General features: G+C 40.2%; 1 protein-coding gene across 6 annotated transcripts in view; it reads right to left on the bottom strand.

Moving 5' to 3' along the window:
- Positions 1–877: 877 nt before the first annotated feature.
- ALS2 (alsin Rho guanine nucleotide exchange factor ALS2) overlaps positions 878–22,195 on the bottom strand; it is a 36,951-nt gene continuing 15,633 nt past the window's right edge. For 4 of the 6 annotated variants that reach the window (XM_005484174.4, XM_074548255.1, XM_074548254.1 and 1 more), the window contains exons 11-34: positions 21,893–22,073; positions 20,110–20,175; positions 17,495–17,657; positions 16,573–16,704; positions 16,210–16,338; positions 15,833–15,903; positions 15,413–15,479; positions 14,921–15,123; positions 14,715–14,780; positions 13,239–13,337; positions 12,566–12,730; positions 10,320–10,431; positions 9,946–10,023; positions 9,702–9,835; positions 7,631–7,819; positions 7,251–7,368; positions 6,561–6,718; positions 5,731–5,853; positions 5,081–5,257; positions 4,657–4,702; positions 4,086–4,147; positions 3,323–3,472; positions 2,970–3,066; positions 878–1,610 (exon numbers count right to left, since the gene is read on the bottom strand). In XM_005484174.4, coding sequence (XP_005484231.2) covers positions 1,572–1,610; positions 2,970–3,066; positions 3,323–3,472; positions 4,086–4,147; positions 4,657–4,702; positions 5,081–5,257; positions 5,731–5,853; positions 6,561–6,718; positions 7,251–7,368; positions 7,631–7,819; positions 9,702–9,835; positions 9,946–10,023; positions 10,320–10,431; positions 12,566–12,730; positions 13,239–13,337; positions 14,715–14,780; positions 14,921–15,123; positions 15,413–15,479; positions 15,833–15,903; positions 16,210–16,338; positions 16,573–16,704; positions 17,495–17,657; positions 20,110–20,175; positions 21,893–22,073 — 2,825 coding nt within the window. In that variant the 3' untranslated portion in view covers positions 878–1,571. The remainder of the gene's footprint in view (positions 1,611–2,969; positions 3,067–3,322; positions 3,473–4,085; positions 4,148–4,656; positions 4,703–5,080; positions 5,258–5,730; positions 5,854–6,560; positions 6,719–7,250; positions 7,369–7,630; positions 7,820–9,701; positions 9,836–9,945; positions 10,024–10,319; positions 10,432–12,565; positions 12,731–13,238; positions 13,338–14,714; positions 14,781–14,920; positions 15,124–15,412; positions 15,480–15,832; positions 15,904–16,209; positions 16,339–16,572; positions 16,705–17,494; positions 17,658–20,109; positions 20,176–21,892; positions 22,074–22,195) is intronic. The other 2 variants (XM_005484175.4, XM_074548253.1) reach the window with 1 other exon arrangement.

A 22,195-nucleotide genomic window follows, 5' to 3' on the forward strand; every position in this document is an offset into this window, starting at 1 on the left:
TTGAAAAGACCAATTACTTTTACTTTTGTATGAAAACTGCTACGTTGTAGCTGTTGTTCAACACAACAGTATTTTGGCATATGGGTTCTTTCCATTTAGATGCCCATATACAAGCCATGACCGCTATTTCAAAACACGACAAGCATTATCTATGGAGTCTAACATAACTTAAGCTATTATAACATTCTGTAATCTACATTTCCTCTCCATTTTGGCTTTTTTTGAGTCAGTCCTGGCACCTACAGTACTCCAGTTACCCACCAGTGTTATTGGTATAAATGAAGTTAGCCATAAACCACAGAACACACACACACACTCGCAGATTCCCTTCCCCAGGGAAATGACTTCTCTGCAGCCTCCGAGGTGAAGTGCTCCAGCAGGTGTGATCAGGATCGTGCTAAGGGACTGCAGGGAACACCTTGTAATTAGTGCCAGGAGAGACAGCCCAGTGTTCCTGCTCCGAGTGGGAAGCATGGAAGCGCCAAAGCCCTGCCTCAGAGGCAGCTCTGGCTCGCCACAGGCAGCACCAGGAGCCACAGCAGAGTTCCAGACCCACTGGAGCAGCCACCCCAAGGCAGCCTGTGGGGTGAACTTCCCAGGAGCTTCCCTGCAGTGGGAAGAGCTTGGCATTGGTACCAGGAGTTCGCTTCTGAGGCAACAGCTCTGCATGCTAAGCCCTCCTTCCCAGAAAGGGACTGGACATCACCTGCTGCTGAGGAGGGGAGTGAGAGAGGCCCCTGGTGTTAACCAAGGCCAACCCAGCACATCTGTGTAAGAGCACCTTTCTTCATCAGCCCACAAGGGCTGACAGAGACAGTGTCTGTCCTCAGGGTAAGCAAACTGAACACTGCACAGCATTTCATTCAGTGCCAAAATCTGAAGTGGTCAGTGCCTTTTATTTATTTCATAAACAGAAAGAATGGTAAATGCCTGTATATTTACAATTCTAGTAAATAGGGAAGTCCATAACAGTGTGATTATTTCACAACAGCACATGAATACTGCATTCAGCAATGCTGTTCAACACAGATACCTCAAAACCGTTATCGCCAAACACACTATAGGTACCCATTATAAATACTAACATATTTCTATTTTCTTAAATAAACAAACATACAGCTTAATTCAGGAAGACCAAATGGTTCTGTGGTGCAATTCATTCCCTTTAAACATTTCTGCTGACAAACCAGGAATAATAAAAACAAACCCACTGCTTTGGAAGCCATGCGGTCCAGACTCTCACATGTGTTCTATGTAGATGCCATGCCTTTGTGCAGCACGGGTAATTTAAAAGGAGTAAATTATCTTTCTGTTAGAACAGGAAAGTATTTCTTCTTGGTAGGTACTTGACAAACCAAGTCTTTAACTTCACCACTTCACAGAAAGCTGGCTGCAGTCTTGATTCAGTTGAATCTTAGAACTGAGAGTTCAGAAGAAATAACTGAATATTTTCATTTGTAGCAGTAAAACCATAACCAAGTAATTTCTAACGGCCATTTCAGGAAAGAAGTGGTTATTAGTGAAGTTCCACTGAGCAAATTATCCCACAGAGGCAGGTTGTAAATGATGGTCTAGGTCAGTTTTTCGTGTTGAATCTGGTAGTAACATGCCTGAATGAAAACAAAGCTCAGATTAGCACAATTGCCAGTTCACAGCAAAGCATCACACACAAAAAGGTTGATTTTTTTCCCTATGCAAGAAAACGGAGGACAAGGCTCTCTACAAGCAGTGATGCTACAGTGGCACTCAAGACATGAGAACCTTCTGATACATGAGCTAGCAAAATGAGCAACAGGAGACTAAGTTACTAATTATATCCAACACCTAATCAAGCAAGATATCATGATTTAGGACTCCATACTTTCACAGCTCCCAGCTATGCCAAGATGAAAGCATATTTTTGGTTACAAGTCTCTCTTTGACAGGAGGACTCAAAAATAGAAAATATTTTTTACAGGACAAGGATGCAGGGATGAAACAATTCAAAAGCACTCAGAGTGAAAAGCAAAGGGTTTCATCACCCTGACTGCCTGTTGAGAGTTATTCACTTCTTAATGATGGCTCAAATATGCACTGGGTCAGGTCAGCCAGGATCAGAAACTTTATATAATGTCTCAGACAACATTTGCACTCATGGCAAATTAGATTCTACTTTGGTTTCCACCATGTAGGTTCCTTAGTAAATATGAACCAATGCAAACCTTCCTTTTTTGCAACATTATGAAACTAATAGGTCTTTTAAAAAATCCTCTGGAACTCAACTTTTTTGAGTTTGCACAGACAGAAAATGATAACCTAACACTTCAGTTTAAGATTTTTCCTTAAACTTGAGATTAACAACACCCTCCCTCCAAAACAACACCACTAAAAGGCTCCACACTGCTGACTTGTCCCAAGATCCACGTGATAAACCGTTTTGAGGTACCAAAACAATGTATTTCTATTATGAATGTCTGAGTGTATAAGAGGATATTCTTCCAAACACATACTCTTCCTTTTCCCATACTTAAAAAGATAAGAATACTTAATAAAATGTGGAGAGTGACAGTGTGGGGTTTTTTCCCCCTAAAACTGCGTTCTTGGAAAGTCTTGATGTAATGTTAGACTTAAACTTTATTGGAATGGCTAATCTCCAAAGAAGCACTTCATTTCAGTTTTTATAGGGAGAGTAAGGCTTGTTAAGTTGCAGAGGAATGACAAGTGAGCATTTAGAACACTCCAACAGTAACCAATATTACCTTTGAGCAATCCACATTTGCACATTACACCATTTTTCTTAGAGGTACCTGCAATTAGGAGGTTAGCCAAAACTTTACATTAAATTTCCTTGCCTATCCTACTAAAAAATTTCAATTAAAGTCAAAAAAGTTATAGCCTAATGTTCATATAATTGTCCTAAGCTGATCTTCATTGCTAAAGGCTGATTATTTCCAAAGAAAGCCTTTAATAACTCCGAATAATTTTCATACCTTCAAGGTAGTGAACATGATGCCTTGTTCCCCATGCTGGAGATAGGGATCCATCAGGTCCTCAATTAAGTGCACCTCAGACCCCAGATTCCTTATCCTGCCACATGTGAGAGTGGGAAAGTGAACATGGGAACACAAGTTGCTAGTATAATGTTTCTGAATTCTGAATTCAGGGCTTTTTCACAATAAAGACTGTTCAAGACTTTTTCAGACCAAAGCAAACAGTCAAATTGGAGAATTTATAGTTACAAAAAGCCAGTAAGTAATCCTATAACAAGCAGCAGGAGTGTTTAACACAGAAGTCCTTGTCCTGCCTATGCTCACTTAAGACTGATGCCACCCTTGGTGCCTACCTGGCTCGTAGCACCACATAGAGAAAAACAGGAAATAAGTCATCCATGGACCACAGAAAATCTTCCTGAAGGGTCTCAAGTACACTCTGGGAGATCTCTTCAAAAGTCTGTTGGATCACCTTCAGCTTGTCAGCCGGGGTAAATGTGGTACTGTTTGGAGAGCAAAAGCAAACCAGAATAACAGTAAGCAGTGAGAGATCTGCATCTAAATTAGGAAGGGTTTGCTGGCCACCATGGCGCTCCCCGTGCCCATGGAGGTCAGTCAGACATTGACACTGCAGCAGCCAGGGCTGCCAAGGCTGCACAGAACCCAGGTAACAAGCACCACAGCAAGGCACACTGCTGCAAGGGAGACTCTCTTCACACATTTATGGTGTTTTAATATAGTAGTAAAAGGGGGAAAATTCCTTTCTAAAATATTCCTAATTTCTTAAATTCTTGCGCAGCAGACACAGAAAAGCCTCCCATGCTCAGGTGACTTGACCACAGCTGTTTGGAAATGCACATGTGTATTTGATAGATATCCTTATGCCCTTGATTCTAAATGGTGCCCCACAGACACCTTTCAGTCGTGTTCATGAAGCAACACTTCATTCCCCAGCAGGAGAATTTGCATCTTTACTCAGAACTGGAAAATGTCTTAGTGACTTCTCTTACAAAGGTGAACAAAAAAGAGTGACATGTAAAGGATCCCAGTCAAGTAAACCAGATACTACTGTAGCAGGGACAGTGAAACACTGAAAAACAAATTACAAAGAATTACCTGATTTGCTGTAAACATTCAACAGCAGAGGCAAAGCAGGCATCTTTTGTGTTTGATGATACCTGTGTAATTATGGTAAGATTTATCAGGCAGGTTCAGCACCCCCACTGTTCAGTGTTGAGGCTCTTTCAACAAGATAATGATTAAGAATGTAAACTATACATGTTTTCTAAGCAGAAAGTATATAATGATATAACTCTCTTAATTAAGCAGCTTGAAAATCTCTATGCTAGACATTCATTCTCACACTTTCATAACTGGAGACCAAGCAAAGGTCTCTTGATTTCATTGCCAAGTCTGTCAGTGAGTGACAAAGCTGGCCTGATGGCCACTGTAAGAAATCACAGAATGGCTGGAGCTGGAAGGGACCTCTGGAGATCAAGTCCAGTGTCCCTGCTAAGTCATTACTATAGTATTTAAATAATAGGGAAACTTAAGGGAAATATAATAACATGGCATATCTTAAGCAAAGAGCTTGGCCAAAAATTCTTTGATCACTTTGATGATTTCAGTTTCAGATTTCAGAAAGAACCACTGGGCAAAACATGTAAACAAGGCCCAATGAACATACCTTTCTGCTCTCTCCAAGGATGGAAACAGTTCCTGGCCAAAACTTCCTGCAAGAAACATAGTCCACTGAGAAAACATAATCTTAATGTATTGTTTGCATTACAGGAATGAAGTCATTGTGTTCTGAGACACAACAGCCCTTCCTCCAGGATCAGCTACACCTCACACAGGTACCCAGGAAACTGTAATTTGAAATGTCTCTGATTTTGGAGCAACATCAATGTTTACCTCGTTCCCATCCCTTCCACTTCCCTGTTTTGGAAGAGGGAAGGTCTGATTCACTCTCAACCCTTCTAATTAGCTTGAAGACATGTCTAGATGCATTTAAATCAGAGAAAATACTTTAGAAAGCTGGGGCTTTGTTTTAGTTGCTTTACTTAATGCCATGCCATAACCTGTGGCAGTTTCTGTTTTGCTGTACTCACGCTTGCACTCCCAGGAAGCTGAGAAGAGCCAGGTCAGTCTGTTTGTTTAGGCGCAAGACGCATTCCCAGTAAATGTCCTCCTCACGCTCGTTGTCCAGGGCATAGAGCATAAACAGAGGGGGATAGAGGCGTGGCAGTAACACAGGGAGCAGCAAGCCAAAACTGGTTACCACGTAGCTGCAACAAAAAAACAGAAGGGGTGGTTTGCAAAGGAAGACATAAAAAACCTAGTTATCTATAAAAATTGAATGAAAATCATTGGAACAAATCTTTCATGTATCATGAGCCTATTCTATGAGGGATAAGAGTAAAGAAATAAGTACAAATCCACCAAATAGCAACTCTGATAAGATTATAAATTACCTCCAGTGCTCTTATTCAAAACGCTTTTCTGAAGCCCAGGCTCAAGCCTTAACTTGCTTACCCATAACAGACAAAAGCAAGTTTTGTTTTAAGTAAAGAACCACTGCACGGACAAGCATGAAACGCTTATTACAACCATAACATGGAAGTTTGCTTATCAGAATGTCATCACAACCCAAGGGGAAGAAAAACCACTGCTTAGATCCATCAATTGAATATTGTTTATCTTTCTTCCCCCAAAGAAGAAAAAAAAAATGCAACAAATGCTTTGTTTTTCCTTTATGTACCCTGGCTCAGGAGATTCCGATCTGGAATCAGATTTCCCACTGCAAAACGATCGCCTTCCTTTTGGCTCCGTTGTCAGAAATGGAATTGTGCTGCCCTCTTCCGGGAGATCAGGAAACAAGAACCTAAAAGGCAAAACATGTAAACGCATTTGAGGTCACATCAACACATTTCCACAGATCTCAGCACTAAGGCAAGACGGGAGAAAAAAAAGACAGCAAAAATAATATATGGTGGGCTAAGACAGCACAGGTAACACATATAGAGTACCAGCTCCCTGGAGGAAAACTTAGGAATGCCAACCCCTCCCTTACAAGGACACCTTTCCTACATTAACATCACTTCCCTCCAGACGAGGCTTCTAACTGTTAGTAATTTGGAGTATTTCTGCTTTCAGATTGGCAGGACACATTCTCAAGAAGCTAAGCCAGTTCTTCATAGGAAGATTGTTCATCCATTGGTAAGAACTTTAATGCTACATTTGTAAGAACTTTATGGAATACACTGGGATCCCTATCCTCACTAGTGTTCTATACCCTTTGAACACTGTCTGTGCACAGCACTGATATCCACAGACACTAAACTGTAAATCCATATTCCAGGTGAGCTGCTTACAGCCACATTTTGAAATACAATGTAGGATGTAACACACTAGTTTAGTTTTTCCATTTTTGACAAAATATTCAAGACTCCTTAAAAAGATAGGAAAATACAAACAACCCCCAAAATTAAGTTACAATGCCAGCACCTTTAAACTGTACAACACTAGATGGCTTCAGTACATGGGGCAGCTTTCATGAATTCAGCAGCAGTTTGAAATGAGTCTCATTACCTGACCAGCTGGAAGATGCGTTTGAGGTAGGACTTGATCTCCCTTACAGCCTCCTGCAGCAGTCGTCGATTGGCTCCCACACCAACATAGGTCATTCTGTAGACAGCCACCAGCGTTTCCACCAGCTTGCCCAAGGGGTGCAGAGGAGTATCACAAGCCTGAGACAATGTATATTAAATGGCCAGTCAGATAGGTCAATGGCAAACAAGTTTAAAAAAATGGAATCCAAGACAGATGGGTGAAAGATTCAACAACAGGCTTTCAAGAAAATATTACAAGTATCTAAAAAATGAGCTATATTTAACAAATTGCCATTTGAATTATAAAATTTCTGTGTCAGCTAAACACAATTTATAGGAGTCAAGACAGTACAAGAACTTGTGCTACTACTTGGACTAGTCATCTGCTCAGTACTCTTTAAGATCAACATGCAAAAATTAGCAAGTATTTCAAGATGCTTTGCTGGGATCCAACATTAAAGAATGAAAACAATAACTGAACAGAAAGTGACTTTAGGAGATCATTCATTAGGTATTCAATTATTTTAGTCTTAGTTGTGGACTTCAATATATTAAGTGATGAGCAAACATGAACTATGGATTACAAGAGTGCAAATATGGAAGTAATTAGAAAAGCTATTACAAAGTGAGCTTGTCATGCCTTATTATGTGAGCGTTTCAGTCACAATACCTTTATCAAATATTTTTTTATATTTTCATATTTTTCCAGGGTGAAGGCACCAATGTGTTGTGGAATGAACTCCAAACTTTCCAGTGTCTGAGTATGTGAGCGGCTCAGTAATTCCGGGCTGCAGTTTAAAAAGACAGACATTGTACAGGCTGAGACACACAATGGGGAAAAACCCCTGACATGAACAACTCAACTAGTAATAAACACCAGCATGTCCCTGAAAGGGTTTGTAATGCAGAGCAGTAAGGTTATGATTTCACTTGGGATTTGCTGCTGCTTTAACTAAAACTTGACAGCCAGTTTCAAGTTTAGAGCTGAGTGCAATTGCAGTTTCCCTCTCCATCCTCCCTTGCTTGATGACACATTCTCCAGGAGCCCACCTGTCTTTGTGCTGCCGTCGGTTGGTGGTCAGAGCCACCGCAATGTTGTCCCAAGCCTTCCATCTGTCCCCCTGGCCAGGGCTCTCACAGCCAAGCTGGTTCCAGCATTCTTCAAATACTGCCTTCCATTTCTCATCAGGGGACACTGCCAGGATCCCAAGTTTCCGCCTAATAAAATGACCAGTGGGTCTGTTAAAATCAAATAGCAGTGAAACAACACATTCAGCTTGAAAACCACCCATGGCTAATGTCAATCTCATCTCTCACAGTTTTACCAAAAGCTGAGAAACTTAACAGACTCTACTGTGAGCCAAGTTTTATCACTAAGAATAAAGTTAGAACCTACTACTAATACCTACATTAGAGGACAGCTATGAACCTCAGTTTTACTCTTTCTTGCATCCTTCCAGGAAATGGTACAACAAAGGGCTGGTGCTTATCTTTATCACTGGTATCCACTCAGAAGCCTCAGGACACATTTGTACAGCAAGCACACAGCAGAAGTAAGTCCCAAGTATCTCTCTGTCCTGGAGTGTCCAAGTAGCACAGCCACATAAATACCAAGGATGGCTACACAGCTTCTGACCCTAAAGTAGCAGCTACAGATAATGCTGCAGGGCATGTTAGGGATGTGCTGATAGAGAGCAAAACCAGCTCAGGCATCCTTTCACTGCCAGACAATGCTCAGGGATCATCTGTAGCCAGAAGAAAACCAAGAGCTCTTTGCACGTATATAGATAAAGATATTTCAGACATATAATGAATTTGCAGCTTTGAAAAGCTTTCTCAAAACAAGTAAGTGCTGTCAGGGTTAACAGGTCTATCTTGAACTAAATCAAGTGTCAGAAATTGTCAAACCTCTCATTAATGTTTCTTCCAGCATATTTGAGATGAGAACTAGCAACACAGGTAATTTCCCCATGCTGCCAGTTTCACAAAGCAGAAAAAGTAGGCTCTAAGCCTTTTCAGAAATTATACCAGAAGATTTTCAACTTGAAGACAGTTAGAAGAGGATAGATGAAACCCTTATTTCACAAGCAATCCTCAAAAATATGTATATACATTTATTCATAGACTCCCTACTGGGGTAAAAAGCAGACAGCTGCAAAGGCTGCAAGTGTTCAGTTCAGCAGGGAGGCTCTGCTTAACTTGCATGCTGTTGTAGGTGTCAGCACTGTCAAAAGAAATTACCAGTGAAAGCTTCAGGAAGCCAACTGACAAGTAATCTATGTAAAAATATTAGAGCTGTGTTTCCCATTTTAATCTGAAATTTCAGAGCACGTTTCCAAGACACTGAATCCCACACAGCAATTGCTAAACCATTACATGGTGCTACCACATACCAACATCTCACCATCAACTCTTTACTTTGCTTTCTTTTACTCAAGGATACATCAATTAGAACTTGAACATGTTCTGTTTTTTTGCCCCAGAAATAATTAAGCAAATTGCCCTAAGGCATGTGCTATACAGAGGGGTTTACAGATACTTTTCAAAGTGATCTTTGCCACAGTATTAAAATGCTTTTCTGCAAATCAGCAACCTTCTATTTTCTTACACACTGTTTGGAAGAGGTGGAGGATCTAGTCAATTCTGTCCAAATATATCCCCACTGGCATTATTAAATGACAAAATTCATTAATTTGCTAACAAAGTAATTGGCAGAAGGCAGAGGTCTGTTATCAACTTAACCATTCTAATGGAACTTAAGTCTTTCTCAGGAGCTCAGAAGTCAGCAGCAGCCATGAACTCAGGTTCCATCAGTCAGTTCCAACATAAACAAAAAAAAAATTTAGACTGCTACATCACAGTAGCAGCACATCAGTTGTCCTGTAATTTCATGCCATTATTTGCATATTCAAGTAGTAATTAAAGCAAGAATAACTGTAACAGTATGTTTATCTTATTTCTTTAGCAGCAAGAAAGCGGAAAAATGTTTTCAAAACCTCACTGTTTCTTTGGAAGAAGTATTTTTGACCAGTCTTTGAGAAAAGACAATCTTTCTGTTCCTAAGTAATACTGAACCACATTTATTATTTAAAATAATCATTATTTATTATTCAACACTCACAGTGCTTTAGGCTTGTCCTTCTCATTCTCATACAGACTAGGTTTGAAGTAGGTTCCTGTGATTTTTATTCCAGATCCCCACTCTCCACTGAAGAGACCTTCAATATAATCTCCATTTGGCAAGGTCAGTGTTCCCTTGACAAAAGATAATAAAACATTTAACTAAAATCCATTGGGAACCACATGACAACCTTTTTATTTTCTTAGATGGTTAAGAGTTTACAAGTGACAACTGCAATACTGACCTTTCCACTCAGAGTCCAGTTATCTGAAAATTCCCCCTCATAGACTGTATCATCCTCAGAAAGCAGAATTCCAGTCCCCTACAAAGAGAATCATAAAGAACACAAAGCAGCAATTATAACAGAAGGGCAGACCAAAGATGTAAAGATACACTTTAGAAAACCTGTTTTTAATTCTTAGCAAATAGTAATTTCTAAGCTCTTTCTGAAGTAGTCCTAGGTTAGAGCAGGGACAATAAAGGCAATTCTAAAAGCATGGGCAATAGAAGATTAGAAGAACAGAAAGTTTCCACAGCCTAACACACACTCATCTGCCTCAGAAAGCTGCCACACTTAGAGGAGAAGTCCCTAAGCCCAGGGTCTGGTGTCCAACTCACCATCATTTTGTTGCTGCTGAAGGCTCCTTCGTAGTACAGTCCAAACTGAGTAACCACAACACCATTGCCTTGGCAAACATCATCTTGCCACATTCCCATATACTTTTCTCCTCTGAAGAAAAATGAAGTGGGGAAAACAGAGCCTAAATAGTACATCTCTAGTCTTTCTTTGGCTTTACAGCCACAATGACCATTACAGAAATCATCAGAAGAGAGTCACAGAGCACTTGCTTTGGGTCTGTCAGCTGAGGTTCACCAGACTCTTTTTGATACAAATAAATTAGAGTGAACTTTCTTTTCCAATTCACATTTCAAACTGGCCATATCCAAGCAAGCTGATGAGCTGAAACAGTGCTGCAGCCCTGCCAAGCCCACTGCACGCCCCAAGGAACTTGTGCAGCTTGTTTTGCCAAAGATTTTATTTCTTTTACCTAAAGTCTGACGGCTCAAACTGAAGAGAATAAAAAAAATCAAAAGAAACCAAGCTATTCTTCTTGGGGAATAGGAAGGAGACTAGAAAGTCATACATGATGTTTTTGAAATGTTAAGAGTACAAATATTGTGAAGAAACATATCATATTTTACCAAGTTTCTATATAACAGCCTAAAAAAGGTCACAACATAAAAAAAATTATTATACAATTAAAGATTGCTTACAAATAAACATCAGCCTCTTTCAGATATTTAAAATACTTTTGTTTCTTTATATAAGTGCATAGCTGTCAGGCTAGAGTTGTTTGAAACTTGGTGCAAGTCTCAAATATTTCCAAGCAACCTATTTTTCCAGTTGTTCTGAAAGAGAATGTGACATTTTCCCCATGCAATTAATAAAAAATTAACTTCTCAAGGCCTTTTTTTCTGCTTTTAGAGGAAAACTAGTCATTGATTTGATACAATTCTGCTTGTTACCAAGCATTTTCCTTGAAATGTACCCAGGAAAAACTATGTTTATAGTAAAGAGAGTAAGTCCAAGCATTAAACTAAGCCCAGGGGTGTTTCCCAGCTGACTGGCCCCATGGGGTGGCAGGAAGCTGCTCTGATGATTCATCCTGCCAGCTACAGAGGCCTCTGCTGGGTGAAGGGCCCTTGGAGAGAGATTGTGCATGCCCAGTTACTGGGATGGAAACTCAAAGTCCCACTTGTTCAAATAACTGTTTTGCAAAAATGACAGCAGGCAATAGTGTCTGCAGCTATTCCTTTTTAGTCTGGGCTGCAGAATAAGTGCAGAAAACAAATCCTGAGGACACAAAGATACACAGATTACCTCCCCAAGACCAGAAGCAAAACTGCATCAGGGCAGCTCACTCATGTTTGAGTAGTGCTGGAGTGAAAAGCAAATGCCATACTCCTCCTTCACCATGAATTAACATTGCATTTACAAATTCTGGAGGTGAGAGGATTTGCAAGAAAAGCTGGTATCTATTTGTCCCAGGGAGATAAATGACTAAAGAAAGTATGCAGACACGTCTTGGCACTACAGAGTAAGAACAACCACCAGCCCTGAGCAAGACTAAGTGCAAAACCAACACGAGGAAATACCTAGAGATGTTACAACAGCTCTGTTTCAGAAAAACATCTCCCCTTTACACTCCAGACTTTTGCCTGCTTGGCTTTTCAAGTGGGCTTTCAGTTCACCAACAACAGTTCCTTGGGCATTCACCAAAAGCTCTTTCCAGAAAAACAACCATTAAATTGGTGACAGAAAGACAGATTATATTGATGTGTGCTCAGGGTTCATTTACTGCACATATTTAGTGCAAGTCTGTCTCTGAGACCATCATTTCAGTAATCTGCCCTGAGAGGAAGCATCTTCCCTCCACTGCACTGGGAGAATAAGCCAATGGAAAACCTGAGCATGAGTTGAAATTCATGAGCACCATTATCTGCCACTGAACAACCCAGTCTCATAGGCCTGAGATGAAAGTATACTCCTCACATGAATTCTTAATACTTTCAGCACATGCACAACACAATGCCTCAATAAGACACCATACTCAGAGCTAGTTTTCAGGCAGGAGTATGACAGAAAACTAGACAAAAAACCAGTGCAATCCCTCCACCAGTCACTCCAGAAGCAGCACCAAAAAGCAGTTCCTAGACTCATTTCTTTATACCATCAACCCAGGAAGCCCAGCAATTAAGAAGAAAGAAAAAGACATGCAGTATTCCTGGTACTCACAAATCAAATCCTTTCCTACTCTTTTTGCAATTGCATACTCAAGTTTTAAGGATTGTGGAAGCATTACCTTGTGATATCATCAAAAACTCCATAACCACTCTTCTTGTCCATTATCCACTGTCCAATGAACATACTGGGAGAAGAGGAGGTCAGCTTCCCACTGCGCAGCAGCCCGTGCCCGTGCCGCATGTTATCCTGGAAGCACCCTTCATACACCTCACCCGTGGCATAGCTGCAACAGCAACACAGGGACAGCTCAGAGCCCTTCATCTGCTGCTCTGCTGGGGGGCTGCTTTGGGAGCTTCTCATTGATTCGTTTTGCTGAGTGCTTCCCCAAACAGATAAACCCTCTCTTTTTCCTTCTAGGAATTGCATTACAACTACATCAAACAGCAACTACAGTTAAAGTATGTTTGGGATAAAAGTGATCCTTTAATACAAGTCTTTGGATGTTTTATTGTTTTAAAGCCACTCTCTGCCCAACAAGCAAGGCCATTGGAGGTGATACTTATCTCTCAGAGTAAAGAATCCTCTCTTATTGCCAGGTAGCAGCAACATTAGAGCAGACATTAACAACTGACCACTGTACAAGTTGCATTGTGAGCAAAGCCGAAAATAAGCTACACTAACTACAACCACAAGTCTGCAACGTAGGAAAGCTACACACAGAGCCTTGGTCAGAGCATCAGCCCTGCTCTCCTGCACCATGCAGTGCAAGCAATACAAGTGCCACAAGTTACCTGTACACTCCATGCCCACACATTTTGCCTTCCTTCCAGTATCCCACGTAATGGTCCTCTTTATTCAGTGCTTTGTTAGGCACTCTGTATTCCCCATACCTGCCAGGGCAGAGATGGAACACAAGCAGCTGTAACACCAGCACATTTCATTAACAGAGCAGATACACAAAATAGAGCAATTCTAAAATCAGAATGCTCTCTCTCATTTTTGTGCATCTTTAACTACAGCAGTCACAGATGACAGTTTTTATAAGAGAAAGTAAGAATTCGGCATCACTAGATGGTCAATTTAGTCCATACTGCTCTCTCCTGTTTGATTGCGACATGTTATAAATACTGCTCTCACAGCCACAATGCAGGGTTTTTCTCAGGCCATGAGTCTTTTCAAATCATAAGACTGCTTCCACCTTTATTATTTTCTTCAGCGCTCGATAATTCAAGTACACTCTATTCCAGGGAAAGATAAGGGCATGTATTGCTATAGAAAAGATTTTTTCAAAAGATGCTAGCTTCCAATAATGCTCAGTGACAAGGAATTATTCAGAGTTTCAGTATGCCTGAAAAGAATGAGATACACAACTGTATTTATTGATTTTCATCTCTTGAGGAGATCAAAATCCAGTTCTGAAGGTTCTCCTCAGAACATGTCCTCCCAACATGACACTGCTTTAACTCCTGGGACTATAACATGCATGCTGAAATACAAGTATATACACATTTGATAATTTCAGCAATTACAGCTAAATACTAATCCATTTCTTTCTGGCTGGGACTTGTTTGCAGTATTACCATCTCCAACAACCCTAAAATATCCAGGAATTAGTTACTTAGTTACAAATGACCAAAGCTCTAATCTTGTTTTATAGTTTGACATTACACCAATAGCCAAGAGGAATTTTAAAAAGCTGTCTGCGGTCAGACCCCATTTCAATTCCCCTCCAACCCAGTATTTTGAAAATACATCTCAAAGTCAATAAGACTTCTCACATATTTTTATCCTACCCAATACAAGCATGTCTGCTCACAAGATGCAGATAAAAATGCCTTTGGAAATAAATTAATAACTCAGCCTCAACGGTGTTCTAAGTAGATTCTTGGCAATGCAGTCCACAGATTAATTCAAAGCTGTGTAATATATTGAGTTATTTTCAAGTGGTTTTATTTGTTTCAGACCTTCCATTCAGCCTACTTTCAGTCTCCTCTGTACTAGTATCTTCATCATCAAGATCACATACTCTCATTAGTTTTCACCCAAACCCTGAAGTCTCAGTTCAAGATTTTGTCTCTTTGCTAAATTACTAAACCTTTGCTCTACCAGAAATATAGCAAAGAAAACACTAGAGAAGATGCATCACTATGTTGTAAGACAGGCCAGTAAGATTCACTGCAAAATCTTTAATTAAAAAGGTTTTGTTGTTTGCTCCTACAACAAAAAGTATTTCTTGCCTGGCTCCACAAGTGGTTAGGATATCTTACCCATCCTCCAGCCCAGTCCGGAAAGTCCCAGAGTACATTCGTCCATCTGCCCATTTTAGGATCCCTCTGGAAAACACAAACCCATGCAAATATGTAAGATAATCAGTTCATTTTGCACTTTAAAAATACCTTCTGTGAGTGAGCCTACTTATTGCTACAGCAACCACTTCATTTTGGATTCAACAGCTGCATTCCAGTGCTTTTACCTTCCATGGGGTTTTCCTGAAAGCCACCTCCCATCATAAACAGCATCCTTGAATCGAGGGTCCTTGTAGAAGGTGTATTTGGCACTGCGAGAAATAGGAGGTTCCTGTCTTGGCACATTCCCACCAGCTCCATACAGGACCATGTCAGAAGTCCCTCTAAGGGCCTGATCCACTGCTTGGCTTATTGCCCTCAGCCACTTGGTCTGAAACAGAAAGTGGTTCATGACAGAATTTAGCCAGCAGCTGTCTTTGCACCGGCTCTCACCTTTACAGCAAGCACAATCGTGCCACTGGCACTGCTCAGCACAGTGCTGTGCACTGCAACACTGCTACACTCAGGCACCGCACACAGCCAGCCTGCACACTCAGCTGCAGAAAGACTTCAGTACTGGGGAATACTCAGGAAAATCCTTCTCCAAGTTTGATTTCACAACGGGGGAAAAAGCCTCATCTGTATCACTAAAGCTGTGTTAAATTTGTAGAAATGCCCACCTTTTCCTGTGGTGTTGAAGAAACAAGAACAAATTGCTCTTCAGGTGTTGTAATCTTCAACCCATTCCTACACAGGGAAAAAGTATTTTCATCTGTGAAATTCCATCCTGAAACCCCAAGATTTCTTAGAGCACTGATATTGTGCCTTCTCTTCCCTACCCCAGCTAGCATTCCCTTAAAGTTAGCAATAAAAAGAAGCAGCAGAAAGAAGACTTGCTTTCCTCTCGACCACCTTAATCTTTCTGATGTTTACACAACTGTTTTTAAGACACAGAAATACATTTTCTGAAACAAGAAAGAAGGGTAGATATGGCTGCAATCACTGCATTCCACTCCAAGTTCACAGTAATTGGTTACAAAATGCTCATCTTTTCTCCCAAAAGATCAGCATGTTTCAGCACCACAAGCAAGAATACTCACACATTACCAGTCTCTTCCGAAAGAGCTTCTACCCACAGTGTGGACAAGGGGAAGATATGGTGTGTTGAGAACTGTAGGAAAGGAGAAGGGAAACATCACCAGTTACTGATCCATTAACCCAGCCCCACTTTTTTCCAAATGGTTTATTTTTCCCCCTTTGTTTGAGAACTAGGAAAAACTGAGCATTAGGGACTCTTTCCACCAACTTTGCTTCAAGCAACACCCAACAGAAACCATGCCAGCCACAGGCCAATGCAATCAAATGTTAAAAAGACACATAATGTCAGATTTATTTTTACACTGGAAAAACTTCACTATATGAAAAATATGTGGTGTTTGAAGCAGAGAAAAGGTTTTCTGGCTGCAAGCTGGCTCACCTGCGCATGTACCAGAGCATCATTGAAGAGGATGAACCAGTTCACAGAGAACCTTCCCGCGTGCTGCAGGGACAGGGCCCGGTTGCTGCTCTCGCAGATCAAACGCCGCTCCGGCTTCCGCAAGGAGTCCTGCAGGAGGGCAACACAAAATGACACAGTCCCACTCCTCACTGACTGTGACTGAAGGTCAGTGCTTTAGTCTTTCACAGGAAAGCTTTCCAAACCTTTCCAAAGTAAAGAGCACTACAGCAACACCAGCTGGAAAACACAGCAAGTGCAACTGAGACAGCAGCATCAGTAACAGACACAGGCACTAAGAGCAAGAGATTCAAGCTGCAGATGGACTGGAAATCATCACCATACCGTCATTTTCCCAGGAAAGGTCTTCCAGAAGCCAAGGGTGTATTCTGCTTCTTTCATTTTTCTGCTAAGATGGACAGCAAGGTTCTCATAACATGAACTAGAATCCTGCAGCTTCTGGTATTCTGGAGATGCCTGTAGGGCACAAGGTAAGGCAGAGCTGAGGGTGCTGCTGATCCCCTGTACCAACACCACCAACCAAGCTGCAACACAACTGCTCATTTTATTAAATCTGCACTAAGGGCATGACAGTTGGTCTGGGTAATAAGCAGAGCAGACAGTTATTTTTTTGGTCACATGTTCTGTTAGTGTCCTGATAGTTTTTAAAAATCACAAGAAGGTCCCTGAATGATACAAGGAGAATGATTAATACACAATTACATGATCTACTTTCTTGCAGCTCAACAAGCTGTCCCAGAAGTAGTGCTCATAATTGCAGGAACAATACTCTAAATTACTAATTACAATATTGGGCTAAACGTACAAGTAGTTACTGTGCCTGTTTAGTCATCTTTTATTTCAAAACAAAGTAATTATACACATCTAAATGGGTGGTAAAAGTCTACCTAATATATACGTAGTCTTTTTTGTAGAGTATTACAGCCAAGGGTAGCTGCAATGATGCCAGATGAAACTGAAAAGCAACAGGCAAACACCAAAACAATGTATTTGCAATTAAGCACTCAGGCACACCAACAAGTTCTGGCAGAATAACAAGTTTCTACCTGTCATGTGATTTGTGCAAGTGGTGTAAGATTATGCAAATAAATCTACAAGATCTTCCCTGCAGCAAATACAAGTTTGAAGTAGCTCCTCTGAGGAATAAAATGGTTTTAATTACCTGGCATTTGCTTCACACAGTTACTTCCAAGCTATAAGTTTCATGTGTTTATTTATTGCACTATAGATAGAAAAACCATCCTACCACTTCAAAACACGTGGCAAGCTTTAGCAAAGTTCTGGCATAATTATGAAGTCGTCCAAATGGCATGAAAAACAGAGCATTCAAAACTTCTACTAGCTGGAGGTTTTCCTCATTCTTCTCAGACAGTTTCTGTAACAGCTCCTGGTTTTTACTCAAGAAGTCCCTAAATGATGGGACCATTGGGAAACAGAAGGATGAGACAAGAAAAAAGACATTAAGACATCAGTGATGTGTTATGTAAATGAGCCCAGATTGCCCCTTTTTGAATTATCATAAACCAATAAAAATTGTAAGGGCAAGTGCACGCACACTGCTTATTCATCTATTTACAATTTAGTTTCAGGAAGTACAGCAGTAAAGATATGTAGCTAAAACTGCAACACAAGACTTGCTTTTTACTTCTAATTTCATATGCTCAGTCATCAAACTGGCTGAAGGAGGTTGACTATGTTGCTCACTTGGAGTGTAACCAATTGCCTTTTTCCTCTTTACCACTTGATGAGTAAAGAACAAACAGGTGGGAAAGACATCCCCATTGCTTTTAGAGTAGCAAGTTTCTAACACTCTTGATTCATGCAAGAAGGCCTAAAAGAATCCTAACTTTGCTCTAGTGCACTTCCCTAAATATACTGAAATAATTTCTTCTCCCTCTGTTGTTCAAGGCAACTGAGCAGTTCTTCCCCTAACTACAGAAATTACATCCTTCCTCAGAGAAAGGCAGGAAATCTGTTCAATCCTCAGTCTGATTTCCAAGAGGGAGAACTAATCTAGTTCAGAGAAGAAGAGGGAAATGATTCTGAAGACAATAGATTAGCACATAAACCCAGAATTTCCTCATACAAAGGAAAACACATCTATTTTTCCCTCTCCTTTGCTGTAGGTGTGTGCTCACCAGTGCTGGCACACAGGACAGGTGCACTGAAACACATCCAGCTGGGAAACAGTTAAATCACAAGTTGCAAGAATCAGGTGAGGCTGAGAAAGCAGGCCCCAGGGACAGCAAAACAGATCAGAGTTCACAGCAGGCTCCCTAAGAATGCTACACAATTAGTGAGATGCCATCTCACACAAACTACTGTGCCTTGTCCAGGTCTGCTAGTGGTACTTAAGAACTGTTACTGAACAAGCCTTAGGAATAAAATCTTCCTTTGAGAGAAGACTGTTTTTCCTAATTTTAAATTTATGCCTCTGAGCAGCTTGCTATTTTTAATTTTGATATACTCACATGGAGGTTTCTCTGTTGAAAAGCATCAAATAATAATAGACACTCATTACAGCTTGTCTACTGTTTTAGAGGACATCTCAAAAACCTGCCAACTATGGAGACTTCCATTGAAGCTGGGACCTTTTTTAAAGTCAGGACTACATCTAATGCATTCATGCTGCAGAACATCCATAAAAGATGGGCTGACACCATTAACCATTTACTTAAGACAGTATCCATCAGGGAAGGAGTGGGGGGGAAATTCATCATTAGCATCAAAGATATTCTTAACTTTCCTTTGCAAGAAGCAGGACAAAACTTGCACACATCTCTTCCCTGAAGTGTTATTTACCTAATGAGACCCTGGTTGCAGGAGGAGAAGCTGTGACACCCAGCAGTGACAACTGAGGTGATGAATTCAGCACTGAGTGATTTCAGTATGAATTATAAACAAGCTTATACTTGAACTAAGATTTCCTCTAAGTCACCCTAAAAATCCTGACCAATGAAAAAAGATTCTCAGTATCTCTCAGCAGGGTGATGCTGTATTTAGACTTTGGCACTGATCCTCAGAGGGCAGAATATTCTTCGTCCTAGGTACCAGCATTTCCAAGAACTTCCAGTACCGTAATTTACACTGCATTCAAAGCGCTCCATAAACATTAACTGAATTAGTCCCAGTTACAGAATTTGTGAAGGAAAGGCAGCAATTCCACAGACAAATTAAAAATTACCCTCAGTACAACTTATTCAGAGCACTAGGGTGAGAGAACCAGCATGACTACTTTATTTCCTAGGCAAAAACTCTACAGAAATAAGAGAAAAGCTTCAGGATCTGGAAACCTCAACTGTACTGTCTCAGTCCTTCAAATACAATTCCTTCCTCACATTTACAGCATGAAATAGGGCAAAGAAACCTTGAGAGGCAGAGAAGATGCACAGGCAGAAATATTTTTGCATCATTTTAAAGCACTTCCATAAACTTAAAGAATTCAAATGAAATTAATTCATCTAATCTACTAGAGCTAATTTTCTTTGGTATTTTCTTGACAGCAATGTCTGAAAGAATAAACACTAACACTGAATAATGATGAGCATTTAACCTCATTTATCTAAAGTTTTAAAAAATCATGACCTGAACTCTGTTTCTTTGAAGGAAATCCCAATAACAAGCTTTTTTTCCTCCTTTCTCCACCTTCAAGATGAACTAAATGAACTCAGCAGCATTTTAACCTAAATTCTTTATCACAGTTAAGAGGAGGTAACTTTCTCTTTATTTGAAGGAAAAGGAATTAGTGTACTCAAGTATGCTGAGAGCAAGTCTCTGTATGGTCATTACTACACACATGCCCTTTCAATTCTTTACAGTTAATTGATAAAAATGTTCAAAAAATGGTAAAGGTTTGCTTACATCGCTGGCTTTGCAAGGAGCATAAATCCTCCCATTACGAGGAAGTTTGTTACTGAAGTACAATACCTAATATAGGGAAGAAAAAGATCTTCAATTAGAAGGTGAAAACATCCCAGAAAGCAGCAACTGTTGAAATGTCCAAGAGTTTATGATGACCTCTGTAATAGCTTTTACTACACAAGTTATAGAGTACTTGAGCAATACTCTGTTACTGAACACTTGGCATTCACCTTCCACATGGAGCACTGAACATGCACTGCTACACATTTCTGCTGCCATTAGCACAATGCAGAGGGCTTACTTGACTTTTATTTTTGTTTCTCTCAGATTTGGGTGTGTACAGGATAAACTACCTGTTTGAACCATTTAGTACTACTAGCTTCTAATTACAGTCAGGATGGAAATTTCAAGAGAGGAATTTTCTCTTTTCCTGCTATTCAACATTCTATGACTTCTCTCCACCACCATTAGAAAAACAAAACAAAACCACCTTTTTCAAGGGAAGAGGTCTCTGCTTAGCACATTTAACAGATGATACTTGTGTTGCCTGACTGATCCTTGAAAGATACTCATGGTGTAACACCAAGGCTCTGATGCCATACACATAAAAACATGTAAGCAATAGGGAGCAAAGGGGGAGAGCAGAAGACAAGCAGTAGTGAGAACAGAGGTTAGGTACTTCAGTCTTTGAGGAAGAAAAAATTAAAACCTTCTATTCTGAGTAATGAGAACCAATTTTGAAAATCTAGGTTACAAGAAAAATTCAAGTTGAAGACTAAGTAAGAAAATGAGAAAACACATATTTAGATTTATGAACAATCTATATGATAAACAAAGATGGAAGCTTCTTTTAGGGTGATACAGCATAAGTTTGTCACTGACCTAGCAAAAATGTTCTTGGCTGTGTCTGTGTTCAAAAAAAGTGCAACTAGTTGTCCATCAAACTGCTACTGCATAACAAAGTTGACAACTGCATAACAACAAGTAGATAATCTCAAAATTTTGTTTCCTTAGATATTTTTAGATATCTGGTAACGAAGGCTACATTCAGATACAACACTTTTAAACTTTCTGTTAAACATTATTTTTCACCAAAACCTGTAATTATTAAGTATGATGAGACTTCTGTCACATTTAAATAAAATTGTCCAGAAACTAGAAGTTACTGTCAGGAAAGCCAGAGAACAGGCTGAGTACATAGATCGTCTCTCCCAACTGCATTAAGCCAATAAAAACAATAACTAGGAAAATCCAGACTTAATTCTCAGTACTAAAGCAGCTCCAGCTTTTGGGGGACAGGTGTAATGCCAGCTGTTTAGCAGGCATGAGGACAGAAGAATTTTTGTCTGGAAGACAATCTTTAGTTAATGGCTACTGGAAAAGCATTTTGTAACCTCAACAAACCCCCAAAGGCAGCTCTAATTAGCAGCAGTATAACGTGACAAGACTTAACTAGCAATGGTAAATCTTGTCACATTATACTACACAAGATCCTTAATAAGTGATGAATATTTAGGTTTATAGGCAGCAACCAAAGAAGAATCTGTACCCAGAGTTTTACACAAAGGAAGGTGATGCTGTTCATGCGCTCCACTGGTGAAGACCTGGAAATACATCTCACTAAAAATGAATCCATTTGTGTAAAACTCCACACATTTCTAAATCACAACAATGCAACAGTCACATAGCTTCCTTATGACCTACTTTCCCTTAACTCAGGGCCTGTTGCAGTCAGTAGGTTAAGCCTGCAGAGACTCAAGATGAGAGGGAATTGGATACTTGCTCAGTGTAACTATCCAAAAAGAGACTGGAATGCTTCAGGATGGCCAAGCTCCTGGCTTCTTTTACTCCATGAAGAAAGCTACTTAAAGAAGCTCCATGTTGACCAATGAGATAGCACAGCTTGCTGAACCTGCTTGCCATTTCCTGCAACAACTGGATTGCATTTGCACTGCCCAAATTATCTGTAACAGACCAGAAAGCAATTTAGCTTACCTTATGAAAGAGCAGCACCCAGTAACAGAGAAAATCTCGACATGGTGCTGTTTAGATGTTTTATCAGTATTTTCACCTCACGAATACATTA

Source organism: Zonotrichia albicollis, chromosome 10 (assembly GCF_047830755.1).
Source record: "Zonotrichia albicollis isolate bZonAlb1 chromosome 10, bZonAlb1.hap1, whole genome shotgun sequence".
In the NCBI taxonomy this organism is placed as follows: domain Eukaryota; kingdom Metazoa; phylum Chordata; class Aves; order Passeriformes; family Passerellidae; genus Zonotrichia; species Zonotrichia albicollis.